We start from the raw sequence: 20,665 nt of genomic DNA on the forward strand, positions 1-20,665 counted from the left end.
TTACCGTAAAGCATTTTTTTCTTAACACTTCCCCTTAGCGGCAACCCTTTTTTCAACCCTGGCCCTTCAACACGAAGGAATACTTAAAATGCCGGCAACCGCGTAATTCTCCGCTAGCCAGGCTTGTTAGCAGTGTTTGCTTTGTCGATTATACCGATTACTCTGGCCCGCATAACGCGTAATCGCTTATCGAGCCACCGACAGAGGTGTTCAACTACCAACCATGCGCGTAGCGAGCAAAGGCCTGTACCGAAGACCGCAAGTGGTGGATTGAAAATTCCATTACAAAGTTTCTAAACTTAAGGCCTGGTAGGATTCGTTGCGTGTAATGTTTCGAAATAGTGTTGAACCTGTTTAGTGTTAAACACCGTTAGCTGTCTGATGTGGTTTCGGAACGATTTACGCTTGGTTTTGTTGTTTGTTCTAGAAGCTTGCGTTAACACAGTTGACTGTTGGGATAGTTAAGGCTTATGTTAAGACAGTTTAACGGGAACATCAATTTCTACAGTTGCAAAGAAAAAAAAAACGTTTTTGAAGTGATTAGTATTCTCACTTTCAGGATGATTTATAATCGAGGTTTATTCCTAAAATTTATGTTACGATATATTTAAGCATTGTCCAATTTCTATAAGATTCCTAATATTTCTGTAAACTTATCAAATATTTGCTTTGTGTTGTGCAGAAATTTAGGATCCCTATATATTTCAATTCAGCGTCAAAATCATGAAATTCTATCATAGCTTCGTCGCGTTTCTGATTCTTGTATTACAAGTGCAAGCCGGAAAACTAAAGCACGAATCGACTCTGGACTGTGATCCGAACATAGGCGGATGCGAAAGTAATACTCACACCGATTCAAACGCAGAAGCGCCACAACCGATCCCAGCCCCGGTGGAACTGAAGCAGGAAACGGGTCGAAGTGAATTTGACATTGTGACTTCTAAACGTACCAGATCGACGCCGGCAAGACGACGTGAAAATCGACAACGTGAACGACATAACGCACCTACAATGTCGGTAGCAAGGCCTCAAGGAACAGCTGTTTCTGAAACCCGTGCTTTGACGGCAGAAATCGAAAGGCTAGAGACAGCGAGGGGTGGTTTACCACTTCCGAGGTCTGCGAAGGGCAAAAAATCGAAACGAAACAGAAGACGCAAGAAACAACGTCGCGGAGAACGTGTTTTCAGGCCAACGAACGCGAGTTACGAAGCTGAGGACGCGGTAAGCACGAGTGGACCTTACTGTCCTGAATGTTCACACATAGATTGTCGCGCCGACTTGAACAATTGCAAAGGCGGTTTGACGTTCGGTTTCTGCAACTGCTGCAAGCAATGTGCGAAAGTGGCGGGCGAGGAGTGCGGAGGAGTCCATGATCATTTCGGGAAGTGCGACAGGGGTCTAGAATGCAGCGTGTCACTGCGGAAAGCATCGGACGTGAGGGTTCTGACTACACGGAACACGCCGGAAGATATGAAGGGAATTTGCACCCGAGGTGAGAAAAAACAACAACAGTTTAAGCCGCACTTATAAGAACATCAAAACATGTCAATTTCAAGAGGCACCAAAGCCCCCAAAGCGACCGTGATGGAGTGGGTGAAATATTCGCAGAATTATAGCAATTCTAAATCACATAAGGCTAAGAGCTGGGTCAAAACAAGAGTATAATATTGATATAGATTTTTGTTAAATTAGTCCTCACCTGCATTAGGTCATGCAAAAACTAATATTATTTGATTTGGGTACAACTGCTAAGCCACGCTGGAAGACAAATGTACACAATTGGCCTCGTTGAGTTTATAAATAGTAATAGTAAAGTCATCAGACGATGTTAAAATGGTTCTAAGATGCTTTCATAAAAAAATCACTTTGATCACTTCCATATTGTTTTTCCAAAAAAAAGAAAACAGTATCTTTAGCCGTTCAGGGTTGTATTTTTGTGGCGGCAAGTGTCCCGAGAACCCGGGGCCTCCCAAATCCGCTCTTATACCATACTGGTAAAGTTGTTTCTTTTATAGTAATGGTTACTTCAAAATAGGTGAATTTTTACAATGTGAAATTGACAAAAACAATTAGCGTTCTTTTCTGGAAAAAGTTTGCAAAAATCGAATTTCCTTCAAATTCAGATTCCCTTTCCAATCACTCTTTTGATTTAGCTTATTTGCCTTTCAAATGCTCAACTAGACCGAAAAGGGGAAGTAACAAAGACCACGGGGCCGCTTCGCAACTCAAGTAGATAAGTTTCGGTCAAATCATCAAACCCGAACCGCGGCCAATCTCCTTAGCAGACCTCGCGTTTAATAATTCAACACCGATGACCCAATTGGTGCAGCGTTAGTAGAGGCACGTACACTTTCAACCGGGAGGGTGACGTCACGAGTGATGACGCCGCACACTGTGACGTAGTATGCTTTGTTTACTTAAAACAAAACTGGTATAACTGATGTACATTAAATACATTTCAATGCAAACCTACGTTTTTAATCAAGGACCTTTTCAATTGTTTAGTAATTATTATCACATATTTGGATGGGGTACCATAAATGTTACGGTATTGTAAGATTTGGTTTTAATTTGTTAAAAAACAAGGTTTAAAAATGCACGCTAATTAAAGGTCTACGAAATTCTGTGGCAATGTTCAATGAATTAAAAAATAATTTCATCGGGGGCAATGCCACTAAAGTTATAAACATAAAGGCAGTGGGTGCGATTGATCTCAACAAACAAAGAATCTATCGCTTAATCATTGCAATAAACCAGGCGCTTTCAATTTGTGGCGTTTTCGGGTTACTTAATATCGATCGGGCTGTCAATGTTTCGCTCTTAGCGCAATAAATCGAATAAGCGACTCTTCCGCCTCTCAATGCTCGATTAAAAGTTGAGGGCTTCATTGTTTTGAATAAAGTTTACATAGTGACGCGAGAGCCGACCACGGTCGATGTCCTTTTGTCTAAACGTTCGACATCGAAACAATAGCGGTCGATAAGGCTTATTGTGCTAAAGAGCTGTTGATCTAAATTGAAGAGGGTCAATAAAATGAGAATCGGCTTGTTAAGAGTACCAGGGTATGATATGGAATGACAAGTATCCAACAGACCCCTGAAGGGGACCACGGTGGCGTCAGTGCTGGCCACGTTTCATCACCACAGTGATTATAAATCGCTTATGGTCGCTGTGTTAGACAAACCAAGCATATAATGGTGTTTTTCAGTTGTTGATCAAAATGGGCGTCTCCGGAAATGTTCCCTAGAGTTCTAAATCGGGGCGGGCTTTTTTGTTTGGGTTCGGGCCTGATAAAGGCTTGGGTTTAAATAAAACGGTGTTGATTTAGGCCTGACCTCACACTAAGCCTCATGTGTGCCACAATTTTACCAACTATAGGGCGTAATTCGGGCTTAGTTTTTTTTAAATACATTTTCGTCTTGGGCCGGGTTTTGGACTCTTTAGGGTTCGGGGCGGTGCGGGGCTCGCACGTTGGGTTCGGGCCTGGGTTCCCTTTGCAATTTCGGGCCCCGTGCTTACAACTCTAGTTCCCTATGTTGTGCGCTTTCACAACTCCGCACTACCACAGCATGCTCCTTCAATGTTTCTTACAGTGGTCTGATCACATCCACGGTAACTTTGCCTATTACTGCTGTGTCATGTTTATGACTCAGCAAAGCCCAAGCCCGCGATTAAACCGTAAGAAAGGTGACTTTTAATTTACAACAACAAACACCGTAACTATATATGACATGTGACAGCTCACATACGGAACACACAAATCGTTTCCATTTCCCAGAGCCCATTACGTAATCGCTGATGACGTCATACTGTTTGTGAGTCGCTAAATCACACGGGTTGGCTTTTAATTAACAGGAACTTGTGCGATCGTTAAAATTCCGTGGTCATGAGTCGGAAACTTTACCAGGCGGAGGACAGGGCCGGTCGCTCGGGGAGGGTTCTAAACCTACCTTTGTAAATGCTAAATAAATTTTTTGTCTGGAATACAGCAGCATGTTTGTAGGCAATGAAACACAGAGGTTATGTGCTGCGCAAAGAAATAGGACGACAAGGGGTAAAAAATACCGTTGCAAAGACCCTTTGGTTTAGCTGCATTTTAATTAACAAGACCCCTTGTTTAATATTCGCCGGTGTTGTAGTTGGACATTAAATGTGTCGCGAAACGTTCGCATAAATGTTTTAGAAAAAGTAAATCTCTCTAAGTGTTGCAAATTACAGACTAACCTACAAATCAGCGAAACATTTGAAAATATAAATACCTACAAAACATTGTATTCCCGCTCTGGCCTGAAGGAAATACATTAAGAAGCAATTTTTTATGCTTGGCGATTAAGCGTACACTTAGGCAGTTGGTATGCCATTTGAAACTTGAAGGGTATTACGAACGTTTAATGGTACTTGTATTGTGTAGTGCGAAAGTCCCTGTACTCCGCACTTACAATGTTCCATTTTGTTTGTTAAACAAGCACATTGTTGGCGAAAAAAGAAACGAATTGCATCGTACTCTGAATATATTCCCATGACACAATTATGATAAAAGTCCAAACATTGTGGCAAAATTTAACGGTTGTTTATGTGTGAGCCAAACACAAATCTAGCAGAATACAAAGCAATCTGCGCCCCAAACGTTGTTGTATAAATCCAGTGGTGGGATTCAGCCGGTTCGCACCGGTTCTAAAAATCGTCTTACGAAATTGCATAAGATCACCGAACCGGTTAACATTACTGGTTACTGTCAATGTACTTTTTGTAACAGAACCGGCAGAAAAATATGAATTTTGTGGTAGAACCGGCTGACAAACAATTTTATTCTCACCACTGCATAAATCGAATGAAACTAAAATAGTGCAAATTAAGTCTTTTGCGGGCTCTAGAAAAATCCCTATTTCCTTTCATCAGTTGTAGTTTGTGGGGCTCGGGAGTGCCATTGTCCTCCCAAGGCAGAAACTGTCCATTCCCTGTCTGTTATGTGTGCTCGGTTGCAACTTAGCGCTCGAATGCAGGTGATTGTTGACTAATTTACAGCGTGTTTGCCCGGTGTGACAACGGCGTCGCTTTGTTGAAACCGCGCGGCTCGCTCTGATATACTGCGGCTACTTAAACATAGGTGACGCAGAGCAGAGAGACCGGCCAAAAAGTGATAAGACTCTTCAGAAGCCAAGCACGCGAGGAGTTTCCTTTGTGAAAGAGCCACGGTATTCGGAAGTCACCGGTCAGTTTGTAGCAAGTAGCGATGATTAATGGCGCAAAATCGGATGTGTATCAAATGCGTTATCGGGTTATTGTGTGTAGAAATTCTTAAAACGGCAGCGGGTCGTTGGTCCATCGCCGCTGAGCAAATAGAGATGATATGAGTAACTGTTTCGTGACTGGTAAACCGGATTATTTCACATGTAGGCGAATACTAGCTTACACAATAAACATCAATCTTACGCAACAGATGTTTTGAACATATGAAATCAATTCAACCGAAGATAAATAAAAGTTTCAATTTAACCTTTGCGAACATAAAGGTGAAAATGTAAAATAATGAGATCAGGCTACATTTAAACAGCATTTAGTATCATCTTTTCTGACCTTTACACACATACAACAATTGATAAATACAAACATACTAAGACCTTGACTCTTTAAACAAACGCAGGAAATAAACAGCAGAAAAAACGATTACAAAAATCCAATTGTAAAACCAAAAACAAGAATTTTAAATTTGTGGGCGCGCTGTCAACTTTAAAACCATGGCCCATTTACAAATGAAGAAGCGCTACTGTATACCAAACACCACAATACGGCTCGGTGCATGTGTATAGTACGGGCGACATATCCCAAAAGGGTGATGACATAATGTAGAAAACACTTTTATCGAGATTACAAGCTTAGGACGTCGTATTGCTTTTGTTATTCACAAACATGATTTGGTAAAACTCGTACTTGTCTGTGAATGTATCGTGACAAACAAGGATGTTGTCAAACCGACACAGTAATAAAGTTCTGTGAAAAAAAACTGACAAAATATGTGACATTTAGAAGTTCTGCGAAAAGATAAATCTTTTTTCCGCGATACGAAACTAAACAAAAAATAAACCAATAACAAAGAACGGTGTTAAGAAAGGCGTTTTGAATGTTTAATATACTGGCCACAATCACTTGACAATTGACGTTATATAAAGGTCGTTTATCACTGACGTTTGTTTCGACATTTTGTGGGTGTTTACGAAACAATAAAAGTGTGCTGTGACTCCGTTTAGCCATTACATCACTTTGGGCTTAATAAATCACATTTGAAACGATAAATCCAGCCGCAAAAAGCCTTTAGGTCTCGCAATTCAAACATTAGAGACTATAAGGGCAACAAAAGTAAGTTGCATCACACCTGAAAATAAGACTTTAGCCACAGGAGAAACGATGCCTTGGCGCTCTTGAAGCGATTTTACATCATTGTGCGGTTCCGACGTACCTGGCTACCGTATCAATGGCAAAACAACAAGGTAAAACCGCGATAATAGCGCAAACCGGTACTTGGACAACACAAGTGGATGGGGAAATTACTCAAGTAAATTTTCCAACCAAACCACGGAAAGACTTGAAATCAATCTCAACAAACCGCACAATTGAATCTAAGAAATGATAAATTTTTGCCGATGTAATTAACATCGTACAACTATTACTGCCTGAAGCAGTAGTTCTCAAACTGTGCGTCGTTTCGATTTTCCTAGGGCGTCGCACAATAGTTCCGTTTCGTGGCTTTTTGTTGTTGTATCAATAAACACAACTTTATGATAAGTTTTCTCACTAACGTTTATTTGCTGGTGCGTCGCAAGACCAGAAAACTTTTCCAGGGGCGTCGCAACAAAAAAGTTTGAGAACCACTGGCCTAAAGGATCAGGCCCAATGAAAATGTAAACCGAAAATCAAATAAATATCTTTACAAACAGCAAGAAAGTGTGGTTTTGTACGTGCATGACCAAGACCAAAATTGCTGTTCGCAAAATTAACAAAAACACCTTCCCAACAAAAGCATTCGTAGAGACATCTTACGAAGCATATTGTTAACAACTCCAGTGTGTCGGAAAAACGCGGTCTGGGTCAAAAACAACAAGTTTTGGTTGCCTGGAGTGTTGAAACCGTGTGAAAATGGACAGGGCGTTTTATGTCCACGAGTTTTGAGTAGCTTTCCAACACACCTTCGCGATACGTCATACTTAAACTTTTGTCATCTTGTCTATATGTTTGTATAGTGTCAAGCACAGGTTAGGAGCAAATTCTTGTTTCCGGAATGTTCGGATGTGTTTAAATTTTAGTTTTGGTCGAAACAATTTTGTCGGAATCTAGGATTAAATTTACTGTTGCTGCCAGACATAATATATCAACAATCATTTTCTCTTTTGAAAAAGCATTTCCCTTTATCCGACGGTCTGGCTTCCCATGCGGCCACCTTTTCAGGAAATCTGGGACTAGAGATAACAATTGCCAAATGTTTCTCAAAAATTAAAACTATGTAATCGATTGCGCTAGGTTGTCCAACAATGACAACACAAATCCTCAGTATTTAGTTCGTGCGTTTAGTTTATATGTTTGCAGATTTTGAATGGGACGTTGTATAACTCACGTAAAATATTACCAAGAAAGTTTGCCTGATATAAAAGTGTAAATTGCGAGTGGAATACCTTATGACAATATGAAATCACTCCTGCACGTATATTTGTGGTAGTTATTTGGAAAACATTTCATCAGAAAAAAACGGTCACAAAAGTATCAAATTTCCTTTTCAAAATCCGAAATAAAATGTTCTCAAACAACTATGTTAGATAAAACGAACAAAGTTTCCTTTAATCCAAGACGAAATATGTTTAAAATGATCGATAGTTTTTTTTTGGCATACAACCACAAAACCACGCAAACATTTCACTTCCCATTTCCTAGTTGTAACAACTCGTATAGTGATGTGGGATAACCAAATATGGAAGCGCATCTGGTTGCAATACCGAGTTCAGCTGTTAAAGTAAGGTTACCAAGTGTTTGCTCAGGATGGGTTCTTTCGGGCGAGAAAGCGACCTCTTTACCCCGTTGTGAAAGTACAAGCCAAGCAACATATCGGGGTATATATATATATCACCCAAAGCGCATTCCGGGTTTTGTGTATCGTTCCCACGCATAACACCAAATATGCTTTATGGTCATCGGCTTAGCACTGCACACAAAACACGACATCAGTGAAATAACACGACTAATGGGTGATGGCTGAAAAAAGCGTGGGGTCCGTAACGCTTCGGGCAGGATCGCTAACTCACGTGAGGGCAGGGACCCTCCACGAGAAGGGGGGTGCGAGGGTTTTGAGGCAGAGGGCACTTATGCACTTGACGCAATGTAAATAGCAGGCTGTGAGGATTAAGTGAAGCGGTAGCGTCGGTTTTGTGACGCAACAGTGGCTTTTGCGACCCGGGAAATGTTACGGAAAAATTGGACGCGTTGTCAGCATCCAAACACCCCTAAAACACTTGACCTTGGGTAAACCTGGGGTCCCTGGCCGGGGCTGGGTCCCACTGGTGCACGGAGAGACATGCCAGCGCAATGCCAGGCCAATTGTTTCACGCGGGAAACACGCCCATGCAACCCGACGAACATAATCGCGCATAAGTCGAGGATAAGAAGTTTAAACATCGGTAATAAGGGCAGCGCCCATGAGGATAATACTGCCAAGGGGGGCTTAGGGTTTGTGGGGCTTCAGAGAGTAAAAAGCATTAAGTGGCCATTAACTAAAAAAAGCAAAACTTGTCAAAAATTTGTAGGAATCGCTGACACCCCTTTATGTGAAGTGTTCTAACAAAAACGCCTAGAACGAATGACGTTTAAAAAACGAACTTTGAATATTTAAAAATAGTAACTATTTGTACAAGAATCAATCGACAAAAAGCTGAGCAAAAAAACTTACATTTTACCCGTATAGACATTTACACTGCCTTACTTATTTAAATATCAGATATTGGGCTTCTCTATGTAGTAAATATAATTTTATCCATAAATGCAGACTCTTTATTTTGCATTAAAGAAAACCCGAAATCCCCAAATTAACTAATAATAAGGCATCAACAAGTGTACAATCTCAGAATGCAACATCTTTAAACTATTGGCTTTAAACTTTGTCCAGCGTATGTCGTTTCAAAGTTTAATAATCAGAAAACTATTTCGCTTTTCACAACAGACTTAATTTTGTTTTCAGCGGATCCACCGGAAGAGGAACAATGTAAACCCGAATGTACTCGCGAATTCTGCACAAAGAAAAGGCGGCACGCCATTTGTTCTGCACGGTGAGTGAACAGAATATTTTAAGCCAACTTACAGCACACAACCACTACTTGCCATTAAACGCCTAAACCTTATTCAAAGGTACCGTTTTGTAAAGCGAGTTTAATGTCGCCTACTCCTGTTTACTGTCGATCCACTTTTACTCCATAATGTACAACATACAACATTATAAACCCACTAAAAACCGAATCTTTGCATTTTAAGCTGATTGGATCAAAGTAGGTTCACATCAACAAAAAAATTTTGCCGTACGAAATAACTTCAAACTTTATGATGACAACACTGTTGTTGAAACTGTTTATTTTGTGAATTACAAAACAGCGAAACGTTTTATGCCATGTTCTATGTAACAAAGCACGATGTTATATTACACTTACAACACTTCTGGCATGGATAGAGACTCGAAAATCTCAATACCAAAACATTATGTCATTTTGGACGATTTAATTTTCGTCACTGTCAAAAACATCGACCAGTTCAGTAAAAAGGGAAAGTCCCGATTAATTACTATCGATTGTGGGAGTTTTTTGGCTTGCTTGAACCTTCTGGCCCCTGTCCAGCTTAGGGTCAATCACTAGGGATAAACGTCCAACTGGACAATGGACAGTTAAGTTCTTCAGTGAAATTGGTTCAGCATGTCCGGCAAAGTATATGCAAAAAGCTTAAAGGGTGTAATGCAAAAAGGAAGAGGTTGTTTTTGTTAGGATGTGTAACGCGAGAGGTTGTTTTTGTTGACAGCCCAACGTTCTGGGGTTAATGAGGTTTTTCCGATGGTGAGTCACACTTAATCTATGTAAGCAATACAATTTTCCTTCCTAAGTTTCCGATTTTCCTTCCTAATTTTGTTGATATTGCCGTGCAAAAACATGCAGACCGCATGATGCATAATTAAATGTTGTTTTCAACTTAAATGACGACATTGTTTTGTAGAATTAAACTAGGATTGTTTATTATCCACCACTACTTCCCAATAAAACACCATTACCGTTACCAACTTGCCCCATGTTTCGTATAACAATAAGGTTTGCACGAAAAACAGAAATTAAAATATGTTTATGTGCAAAAAGATGTTCTCTCTGAAATTATCTATGTTAGGGACTTTATTTATTTTTTATCTTTGTTTTTTTTCTTCATTTTATAAATCTTTGTTGCATAGAGCCCAAGGTATTTCAAAACTTTTCCAAAAAAATTCCACACAGCTTGCAACTTAATCCCAAACGATAAGTCACAATCCAAAACCATAACTCATGATCTACTTGAACCGCAATTTACACACCGGACCGATACCGCAAAGTTATGCTCCCGTTTATATCCGCTGCTTATCGATGCCGGAATCTAACAAGTCAATAGGGCTATGACAGGGACCGTTAATAACCCTAAAATCTCGCCAAACGCAACTCCGACAAACGTATGAAGAATCCGTAATTCACACAGAAGCTGGGACTAGGGGGGTAATTGAGGGCGGAATAAAGGACCGTAAGTTTGGATAGAGATTAATTTGTTTCAATGCGAGTCCAATTGGCGTGTTTGGCAAACGCAAATAAAGGCCCTGAGCGTCAACGCCCGCTAACAGGCGCAGCGTGGGGTCCGAAATCCTAGTCAAAACGCCGGGGACCTGCGAAAGATAGCACGCGATCGAGTTTACCTTTCTATCCCAGCGCTATTGTTTTGCCTGCGATTCTTGTCAAGTCACAAATAGGTGCTCGATCGTTATATCAAAGGCGTAGTGCGCGCGACAACGGGTATTATTCGGTCAACAGCGGCGTCGGGATACCCCCTCGGAGATGGAAGGACCCCCACGCGGGATTTGGGCTTAGATCAGGCCGCCGAAGCGTAAACTTCTGTCAAAGTCTTTCAAACTTGCGACAGGTGGGCCTTAACCAGTTCGGGTCTGGAGTTTGGACTTTCGATCCCGGCGCTCGAGTTATTACAACCACCAGTATCAATATGCATTATTGTCCTTCCAAATCCGCTGTGATGTTTCAAGTACTGGTACCGCTTGATGAGTGCAAAGGCCGATAGGTTTAGGTGCTTGAAATACCGATACGGGTTTATATTACGAAACATCAAGCCACGGCGAAAGTACCTTATAGCTTATGGACTGTGTACTCACGCCGGTGCAACGGTCTCGTTATTGTCGTGTTGTTGTCCGCTATCGCCAGAAATAGACATGTTTACATGTCCGTTGAAAGCGGATTCAAAGCGAGTATGGAAACAATGCACTTACTCAAAACCATCTTACAAAAACGGTGTACTAATACAGGAGCAAATTTTTATTTCATGTTAAGCAAGTTTGAATTTACCATGTTCTAGTGTTCGCGTTTAGCGATAATTCAAGGCTGCTCACCATACGAGTTTTGTGCCGCAAAACATAGTTAACGTGAAGTTGGTTCCTGCTGAAGTCTCAAATCTTAGCTACTTTTTTAATACGTTCGCTTCGAAATAATAAGCACCTCCGGACAATACTGACCGACATCGTAGCAAAACAAACGCCAAAGTTATCAACTAAAAGTTGATTTACATAGTGTAAATTCCAACTTTTACACTGAGGAGAATTACACCCATTTTCGCCACATATCCAAGAAATTTTACGCGCGGGAAATGGTTGACCATATGTGGAAACCGATTTTAACGAGTGAAATCTAAAATCTTTGCCAAAAAATAAAAATTCTCGCGCTAATCATTCTAGTTAATTTTGAATTCAGCAACAAAAACGTTAATTTTCCAATATATTGTCATGTAGGTTATTACTGCGGTTTATACACACAGCACAGCATGTCAACCCACTTTCCTCTGCTTTTTATAACTTAGCGAAAGGGAAACTTTTAATATGTCGATAAAAACAAGGTCATGAGCCGTAATGTAATCCTGAGTTTGCAGTTTTCGGCGTCGTAAACTTCTAACGAGGCCAGGACAAATAGGATTTATTATGCGATAGTCGAGTTGTGGTTTTAGCCAGAGTGTAACGCCGGCTCGTATAGGCCAGGATCTTTTGGATTATAAGTTAAACTCGATTCATGCATACCAACACATAACTAGCTTGAGCAGTTTTCCTGCAAAAACACATTTGTGTAATCAAACAACTTTAGGTTAAACCTTTATGTTAAATGTTTATAGCCAAAACTAGAACCTCAACAATTTATACCGATTTATAAGGTAATAAAATATTTGAAAAATCATGAAACGAAAAAGCGACCAAATAAAAAAAACTGGTCAACTAAATACTTGCAGTTTTATACTTTGGAATCCAGGTTTTTATTAAAGGCTTTAATTAACCAAAACAACAGTGACATTAATAATACGTTTTTAACAAACATTCTTTAGAAGAACAAAAACTGTATTTACAACAGAACATACAACCAAATACACTCAACAAGTTAATGTGGAGGGTAAAGGTCAAATTGAAATTTATGTTGTTTTGAAGAGTTGTGACGTGTTGCTTAATGTGCTTCAATGCTTTGCTGTTGACTATCTCGTCATACTGTCTTTGTGGGAGCCTAAAATTTATGAACCAAGTCAACAACGATGTAATCGTCGACATCGCGCACTTTTCAGTAGCGCGGCCGGAATTCGAGAGCTCGGCGCCCGCAAAGTAGGCTTTAATACGCGGGATTTTGTTGAAAAACTGGCGCTCTAAACAACTTGTTGCAGCCAATACACTTTCACCAATACTGGGAATTCCATTTTAAACACATTACTGGAATCGGAAAATTGTTTTTTGGTATATCAAACAAAATATTGTCACCGACACTTTGCTTTGAAGTTACATTTTTTTCAGAGGCAAGAGTCGATGTTTACAGAGTAGAATATTTTAACTTTAGCGTTACAAAATCGATCTTGCATTGTGGAATTACACAAACCAGACAATTAGCCAATTATTCAACCAACAATTCAAGTAACAGTTAGCACAATTTAAACATCAAGTCGATCGTTATAGGTTATTTGGCAGGAGATTAGGCTTTAAAGGTTTATGACATCTCGAATTAGGTCATAAAAACATTGGCACGCGACTAAGTTTAAATTAAACTTTCAGAACCGCGTAGCCGGGTAAAAACCACAGTCATCCGGTAAAACTAAGCCAGATCCTTGTCTTTTAAGCCCAGATGATCACAGTAAAATGTGGTAAGTCTATACCATGTTTTGGTGTTTTATCATGCCTCGGTACCCCGCGCTATTATAAGACCCCTACACTAAACAAACAAACCCATATGGGGCAAGTTACCCAGCGGGGTAAAAGGTCTGCCGGGTCCGGGGTAAAGGGGAACCGACGTGGGGTGTGGGGTTGCTATGCGGGGTGAAGAGCGATGGTCAGATAAGCAAAATACGTGAGGTTTGTTCGTGGTTTGCCACATACTTCAGGGTTGGGTCGACCTTCATAATTTGCCGGGTTTCAATTCTATGTCGAATACTTAAAATGCCCGTGCAAGAGAAAAGCGACTTGCGAGTTTTTGTTCAACCTTTTTAATGGTTGTTTATCAGTATGCACAATAAAGCACTACTGAACCGATGTCACGTGAATCATATGCCTGACCTAGTTGTATTTTTTAAAATCATTACAACTGAACTGTTGTGAAATTGTGGTTGTAAGTCCGGCCTTGCTTTAGTTTCAACAAAAAGACTGACCAAGTTTCTGGCTTTAACTTTATTTTTGATTTCAGATTAGTTTACCTACACCTTTTAGGCTTAATTCAAGCTTGCTTTGAAACAGGCTTCGGGCGGGTTTGGGGCTCGTCATTACTCGTAGTAACATTTCAACCTACCGCCCGCATAAACCTGTCCAATTCTACAAATTGCATCTAAGCAACTTGGGCCTAAAGTTTTGACGAGCGAGGCTTATATAATAATGTAAATAGAACAAATATATGGGACTTTCAGCTGAATCTGGTTAACACGGTGACTGTCATAGAATACCATTACAAGATGTCTCAAATACATTTTAATTCAAGTTCACGGTTTGAGTAGTTGACGATGAAACAAGGTAGTAACGACCAAAATGGTTACGATTGATTTCAGTGAGATGAGGTTGACTTTCAATGACAAAGTTTATTTTTTTTCGAGAAAACTGATCATTGCAAGTTATTCAATACAGTTTCAACCTATGTGGTAGTTATTATCTCGCCATTTCGTTAACCAACGCATTGCCCAATTCAGTGCTTGACAACAAAAACGTGCAACTATGAAAGGTCATAAGGAATGCATTTTACCTGTATTTACACACTTCGCACAAACTTTTTTTTTACATCAATGGCATTGTGTATATTGACCATCCCACCGCGCCTCTTTTAATTCGCAACAAGGTCAACCAGCGTCTGATGTTTCGCTGGAAGTTCACCCTTTAGGAACAAACACCTCGAAACTGCACAACTGCGTTTGAAAACATGCAGCACTGAGCAAATATTGAATCGAAGGTTCAAAGGTCAAGAACGCCACCAGTCACGAAACACGAAACAACGACACCTCGCCCTCAAAATAACCACGGCCCGTGTTGCCCTTATACCACTTCCAACTTCACAGAGACCCCAGAATTTCCACTATGACGTCATAAACCCTGTTTTTACACGTGATCACAAACAGAATCGTCTATGTCCATAAAATGTCAGATCCATTTTTTGTAGGGTGTAGGACATGAACAAATCCACAGGCAAGCGATATGATGACGCTATCACATGACGTCACTAATTGCGTCATCTTGCTTGTAAATATCACACACAGCATTAATCCTTTTACTTCTTTGTTATTAAAAAAGACCCTACAAAAGCGTTTAAACAAACGTAGATTCATCAAAATGTTTCAGTTTCAAAAATGTTGAACCAACTTAATTCGTGAAAGCGTTTTGTATTTAAGTGTTGTTTTATCAAATGGTTTTACGTTTCAATAATAGTTTTTTTGATGCAGGTCAAAAACAATACAACATCAGTCCTGTCAGGGAGATTGTCAGCACACGACGTGTTCGGCTTGTTTTCACCAGAAAGCTCCCGATTGCAAGGACAGGTGCGATTTTAACGACTTCAACTGCATCAAGAAGTTCGGAAAATGCGCAAAACGGAAGATTTACTCCAAGAGAAAGAAGCTGAGGGGAAAGTTTAAGCCAAAACCAGGGGTAAGAGCCATAAAAGATTATGAACAGGAACTCACTGTCAAGTTTAAAGAGCTCTTCTGGCAAATTTAATTTTATTCCAACGTTTCGCCGTCCTATACAGGTCTTCTTCCTCAGGGTAAATAACACTCACCGTGTTTTGCATTTTTTTTAGACAAATCAAGTATCTGGATATTTGATAGATTAATGCAAGTTAAACAACTACACTTAAATTTTTAATAACACGGTTTTTATACGTGGCTAAGTTAAATAACACCATTACAGCATCGAATGCAAAACATTGATACTCCTTCGGGCAGTTTGCTGCAACGACGGGTTGTCAGTAACCAAGGGTATAATTAGCGTTAAAATAGTATTTACCAATAAATGACAAGCAGTATGTTCAAAGCAATCACCGCCTTTGCCTCGTTCAGTCACGCCCCACGGTGATTCGCTACAGCCAAAACACTAAGTAAGAATACGACGTCATATCATGAGAAAAGTGACGCAACAATACAGTTTAGGAAAAGAAACAAAAACCTCCTTCAAATTGTGTACCACCGCAAAGCACTTTATCAGTTTTACATATTACTTGATAATATTTCACCCAACTTAGCTTCAAGGAGCACTTATAAACAAAGGGGCAATTCATTGGGATATCAAGGCAAGCGCACTTGCCTGAAAGATAAGAATAAATCATCATGGAATAAGGGTTTTTGACCGATATGAAAACCCTAAACACACACTTAAAGCTCGAAGGCAAACAACAGGGTTTGACAACCAGGACTTTTAAGTGGTAGTAGGTGAAAATTGTCAATATATTATGTCATATTTTTAACCGTACGGAAAGATTTAGATTTTCCTCGATTTTGCTTGATTTGTATTTACCTGATATTGTTTCAATTTATATTAGAGAGCATTTACATTGTGTTAACGTATGTACTCAATACTGAACTGGGAATTTTTGGTCATATTAGGAACGATAACACACAATTCTTAAGGGTTTTTTTTCACTACACGATGCAAATTTATTTAATACAATAATACGGTATGGCAGTTTCAACGAAAAACAAACGATCTGGGCACAACTACAAACTTGAACATAGATCGGAACATCAATCTACCGCATCTACAAAACTTGGGTTTAAAAGTGAAAACCTTATGACAAAAACATGTTTACGATTTTTCAAGGTGACGAAGTGACACATCGCATTTCGTATTTTCATTAAGGCGTTGCCTTCCTGAAACGTGTCAGAAAAACCCAGACCACTTGTCTATGGAACCTAAATATATCGCGCAAAAACAACTTTTTCACGCCGCTATTGACAACCCATACAAACGCGATCTCGCCATAATGTGGACAAGGTTTGAACGACTTGTCACAAGAGTTGCGTAACTTTGAGCTGGGTGTTTCGATACAGGAGTGACGTGGACTATAATATTCTTTCTGTACAACACTTACGCAATCCGACCTAAAACCAGAGGAGTGTGTATGCTTTACGCTATATTTTTGGGGGGTCTGAAGCAGCCAAAATCTAATAAAGGAGCCTGTCCTAAAAGGCTAATAGAGGGAAGTACACATTTCTGGCTTGCACTTTATATCCCTAATTGCGGGATATAACGCCAAAATTATTCGTCAATATGGTAAAGTTAAGTGTAAGTGTACAGAAAATTGCACATTCTGGCCTAAAAACAACCTTTATCGGTTTTAGTAACTGAAAGTGCTGACATATTACTGTATAACAGTAAACGAAGTGTCTGCAACCTGATTGTCATTTAGTAATGTCACTTACGAAAAAATTATGTAAATATTTACCTATTTACATAGGGGCTCTCCGGCCAAATGGGTGAAAAACGTGACTGGGTTGTATCGCCCTATGGGTCCCTTATCCTACGTGGACAACGTTTCCAACACGATCTAAAGTATAGATCTGTCGACGTGGGTAGTCTTGACCTATCATGAGTCGGCAAGTTTACTCCAACAGAAATGGGTGCGATATTTACGCTTTGTCATGTTACGTCAAATATTGGGGCGTTTCATAACTTGATCAACTTACACCTTTTATTAAATTGGAAAGCCATTACGGAAGGTGACGATATTATGAATGTTGTCATTAAAAGTGTGAACAGCCATAGCCCAACGGTGATCGCGTAATAAGCTTGATGTTCCAGGAGTAAAATAACAATATACTTTTGAAGGGGTCGTTAAACAGCATAAACATGGAAAAGATTGTGGTTGTATAGGACATCGAAATGTCGATTGTTTATAATAAAACTGCCGGATGAGCAATACTTGGTTATACATTATGCCTGGCATCAATAGCCTATTTCATTATTGTGGTTACAAGTCGTTAAATTATTTTTTACCCAATGTATTTGCATTACGGAAGGCGTTATCATACAATTTTAAGTTTGCGAAGTTAAAGATGGATTTATTCAGTTATGAAATAATAGTGTGGTAAAAAATTGTGACTGTTAATTTTATCTTCAAAAGCCTCTTTGAAAAAAAGGTTCGCTGAACAACAATTACAACGACCAGAATTTTTTACAAAAATTTAGAGGCCCATAATTTCCCAAGAAGTTGCAATAAGAAATGCACATTTGGTATTTCGTCATTTCCAATTCCAAAGATCCTAAAACCGATTGTAGCCTGAGTTTGTGTCTTGAGGTATTTTGTCATCGCTACAAAACTGAATCTAACGTCAACGAGTCAGACCTACATACAACGCACCCAACAGGCTCGTGACATTTTACCACAAGCTGAATAGCACAGATAACAAAGGTTTTCAAACCACAGGCGTATTACATTCAGTTTCTCGTTATAACGACCAGGTGTCAAGTATTAGCGATTGGCACAAAATGGGTTCGGCATATGGTTCTGGTATTTGGGATTACATGCTTTGTGATATAGAGGTCAATGACATTAGCATTAAAACTCGGCTTGCTTAAAGGGCGAGAACTGTGGTCTACAGAATTGTACGTTATGTGAAAGTTCTTGTGGTGACATCATAAGCTGAAACTAAATCAATGACCTAAGCAGTGTGCAATATTGCACAAAGTTTGAGTAGTTACAAACAACGTGGGAACGAAAAACCACAAAGCTTCATGATTTACTACTAGTGTATAGACGAATTTCGCATTTTAAGACCCTCGTTATGAAAGCAAAGCTGAGGCGACTGGCAACCTTTCAAAATCAACCCCGGCACGCGAACGATTGCTGCCAAAACATACGTCAGTTAATGGCCTCCTATGATTTTGCCTCATTACATCGCAATATGAGTTATGATTTACGGCTTGCGGGGGAATATAGTTGCATATGCAGTCGCTTGAGCGGCGAAAGGGCCTTTGAACCGGTCTGTGCCGAAGATCGTAAACTTACGGTAAATTGCTTCAGCACATCAAAGTACCGGTTAATTATTCACACAGCCGTCTGCATTAGGTCTACCAAGCAGCACTAAAGGGACAACACTCCAAAAGGACATAGTTTGTTAAACTAAGAACAATAACGCGAAATCTTAGTTGTAAAGATTATGCACATATGTATTATCACAAAACATTTTTGCATGTACATTGCATGTAAAAACCTCATAAAAACGTTTTATAACATAGTAAAAAATCACTAATGTTTGGCTGCGCAGTTTAACAAATTATTGCTCAAACAAACAGCACCGAATTTGTTTTGTTAAAGTTTGGAACTAAACATTCAACTTCAAATATTTTTGAAGAAGCTTTTGAAAATATTTACCTACCAGGGCGGAAAAAATGACCTAAACTCCGGAAGCACCAAAACATTAACAGAAAATGTTTGGTCAACACTTTTCGTTTTTTTGTTCTAAACACAAAATTTCGCTCTTCTTTCATAATCAATTCATCAGCATCGTTTTGATATCCCTTTGTCAAACACCTCGCCTTTAATTGACACGGGGTTGCGAAGCTCCGTGGTGTTGTTACCGAGTCAACAAGAGGTCAAAGGTTAACGCAGAGCGCTTTGTTTGTTCGCCTGGCAACTTTCAAGGACGGACATTGTCACAAAACCTGCCGACAAGTTGTAAATTTGACAAGGCGTCAACAAACAAGCTCGATTGATAGGCAAACTTACGCCGCTTGTCCGGAACATTTAAGTTTGACAAGGTCTGGAAATCTTCCAAGGTTTAAAGTGGTTACACTTACAGGACAGACAAACAAGACAAACTAAAAATGCACTTTAACAAAAAAGCAGAAAATCCATTTTCTTTCAAAATTTAGGTATGTCCTAATAGAAGAACCAAACTTGTCCCCGATTTATCCCCATAAAAAACATGTAACAAATCCCTAAATTATAAAGTTTACCCTATTAATTGCTCAAATAAAGCCTGAATGGTGGCGAGGCCATTTTGTGTCAAAAAAACGTCGTTTCTTTCAATTTAAGAAGCACTTGACCAAAAAAGTTTAATAAAACGAACGTACAACTTGAATTACCTCAACCAAAAAGTAGCAAAAAAATATTTGGAAAGCAGTCACTTGCATTAAACTGTATACTTCTTTTCTCCGCAGGAGAGCCACCCACGGTTTGTTTGCTGGGTGCCCCAGTGCAGGGTCGAAGGTTAACATCAAAAGTGGAACAAACAACATTAAGTGCGACGACCCAACGCGAGCACGCAACCTGCCACGTTTGACTACGGACCGAGTGCCGGATACCAGCCGATTCTGCTGCTGTCCCTGCATTCCAGCTTTGCAGTACGCACTCCAAGGCTGCTATGAGACAATTTTGAGACGATTTCTTGCTTTACTGTGCCGCCGTTTTTACAACGCTTGAAGGTGCTTTCCCGAGAACTTGCTTTATTTGTGCGAGGATTCCCCAAAGGCGAGAACCTGGCCGCGTGTGGCTTGCGGGACAAGCTAAAACGCCCCATTGGAAGTAATGCATCCCGTTAGAGCAGTTTTGCTTTTTTCCATGTTTCAAAACCAGTTTCCAACAAAGTTCAACATTTGCACTGCTACTAAAATACGGATTTTTTCGTCCATAAACAGAGCAGAATTATCAAAAACCCTCCTGGTTCATGTTAACGGTGGATTCATGTAACAATAAAAACACATTCTAAGTGCCCCAATAAATAAGGAAACGTTTAGTTCAAGGCAAAAAGTTTATCTTTTTTATTACGCAAATACATTTTTTGTCATTGTCCAATATTTATTGCATAACAATAGTCGGAAGCTTCACTGACCCTCTTTTGTCGTGTGTTTGCATTTATGCTTTGCATTACTTCAAGCTTTAAAGCCAAGAAATAAAAAAACTGAAAATCA

At 39.7% G+C, this 20,665-nt stretch overlaps 1 protein-coding gene across 1 annotated transcript; it reads left to right on the forward strand.

The window, feature by feature from the left end:
• Positions 1-687: 687 nt before the first annotated feature.
• On the forward strand, positions 688-20,665 carry LOC145214937 (uncharacterized). Its single transcript, XM_080083570.1, has 4 exons — positions 688-1,492; positions 9,221-9,308; positions 15,202-15,406; positions 19,916-20,665. Exons 1-4 carry the CDS (start codon positions 724-726, stop codon positions 19,967-19,969), a joined length of 1,116 nt encoding a protein of 371 aa, XP_079939696.1. The 5' UTR covers positions 688-723; the 3' UTR covers positions 19,970-20,665.

This window comes from Phallusia mammillata, chromosome 2 (assembly GCF_965637545.1).
Source record: "Phallusia mammillata chromosome 2, kaPhaMamm4.hap1.1, whole genome shotgun sequence".
NCBI classification, from domain to species: Eukaryota; Metazoa; Chordata; class Ascidiacea; order Phlebobranchia; family Ascidiidae; genus Phallusia; species Phallusia mammillata.

Excerpts from the sequence above, each read along its gene's own strand:
- LOC145214937 (XM_080083570.1), top strand. The coding sequence starts at position 724 with ATGAAATTCTATCATAGCTTCGTCGCGTTTCTGATTCTTGTATTACAA. Across the intron at positions 1,493-9,220 it reads GAAGGGAATTTGCACCCGAG|CGGATCCACCGGAAGAGGAA; the intron begins GTGAGAAAAAAC and ends TTTTGTTTTCAG. Across the intron at positions 15,407-19,915 it reads AGTTTAAGCCAAAACCAGGG|GAGAGCCACCCACGGTTTGT; the intron begins GTAAGAGCCATA and ends TTTTCTCCGCAG.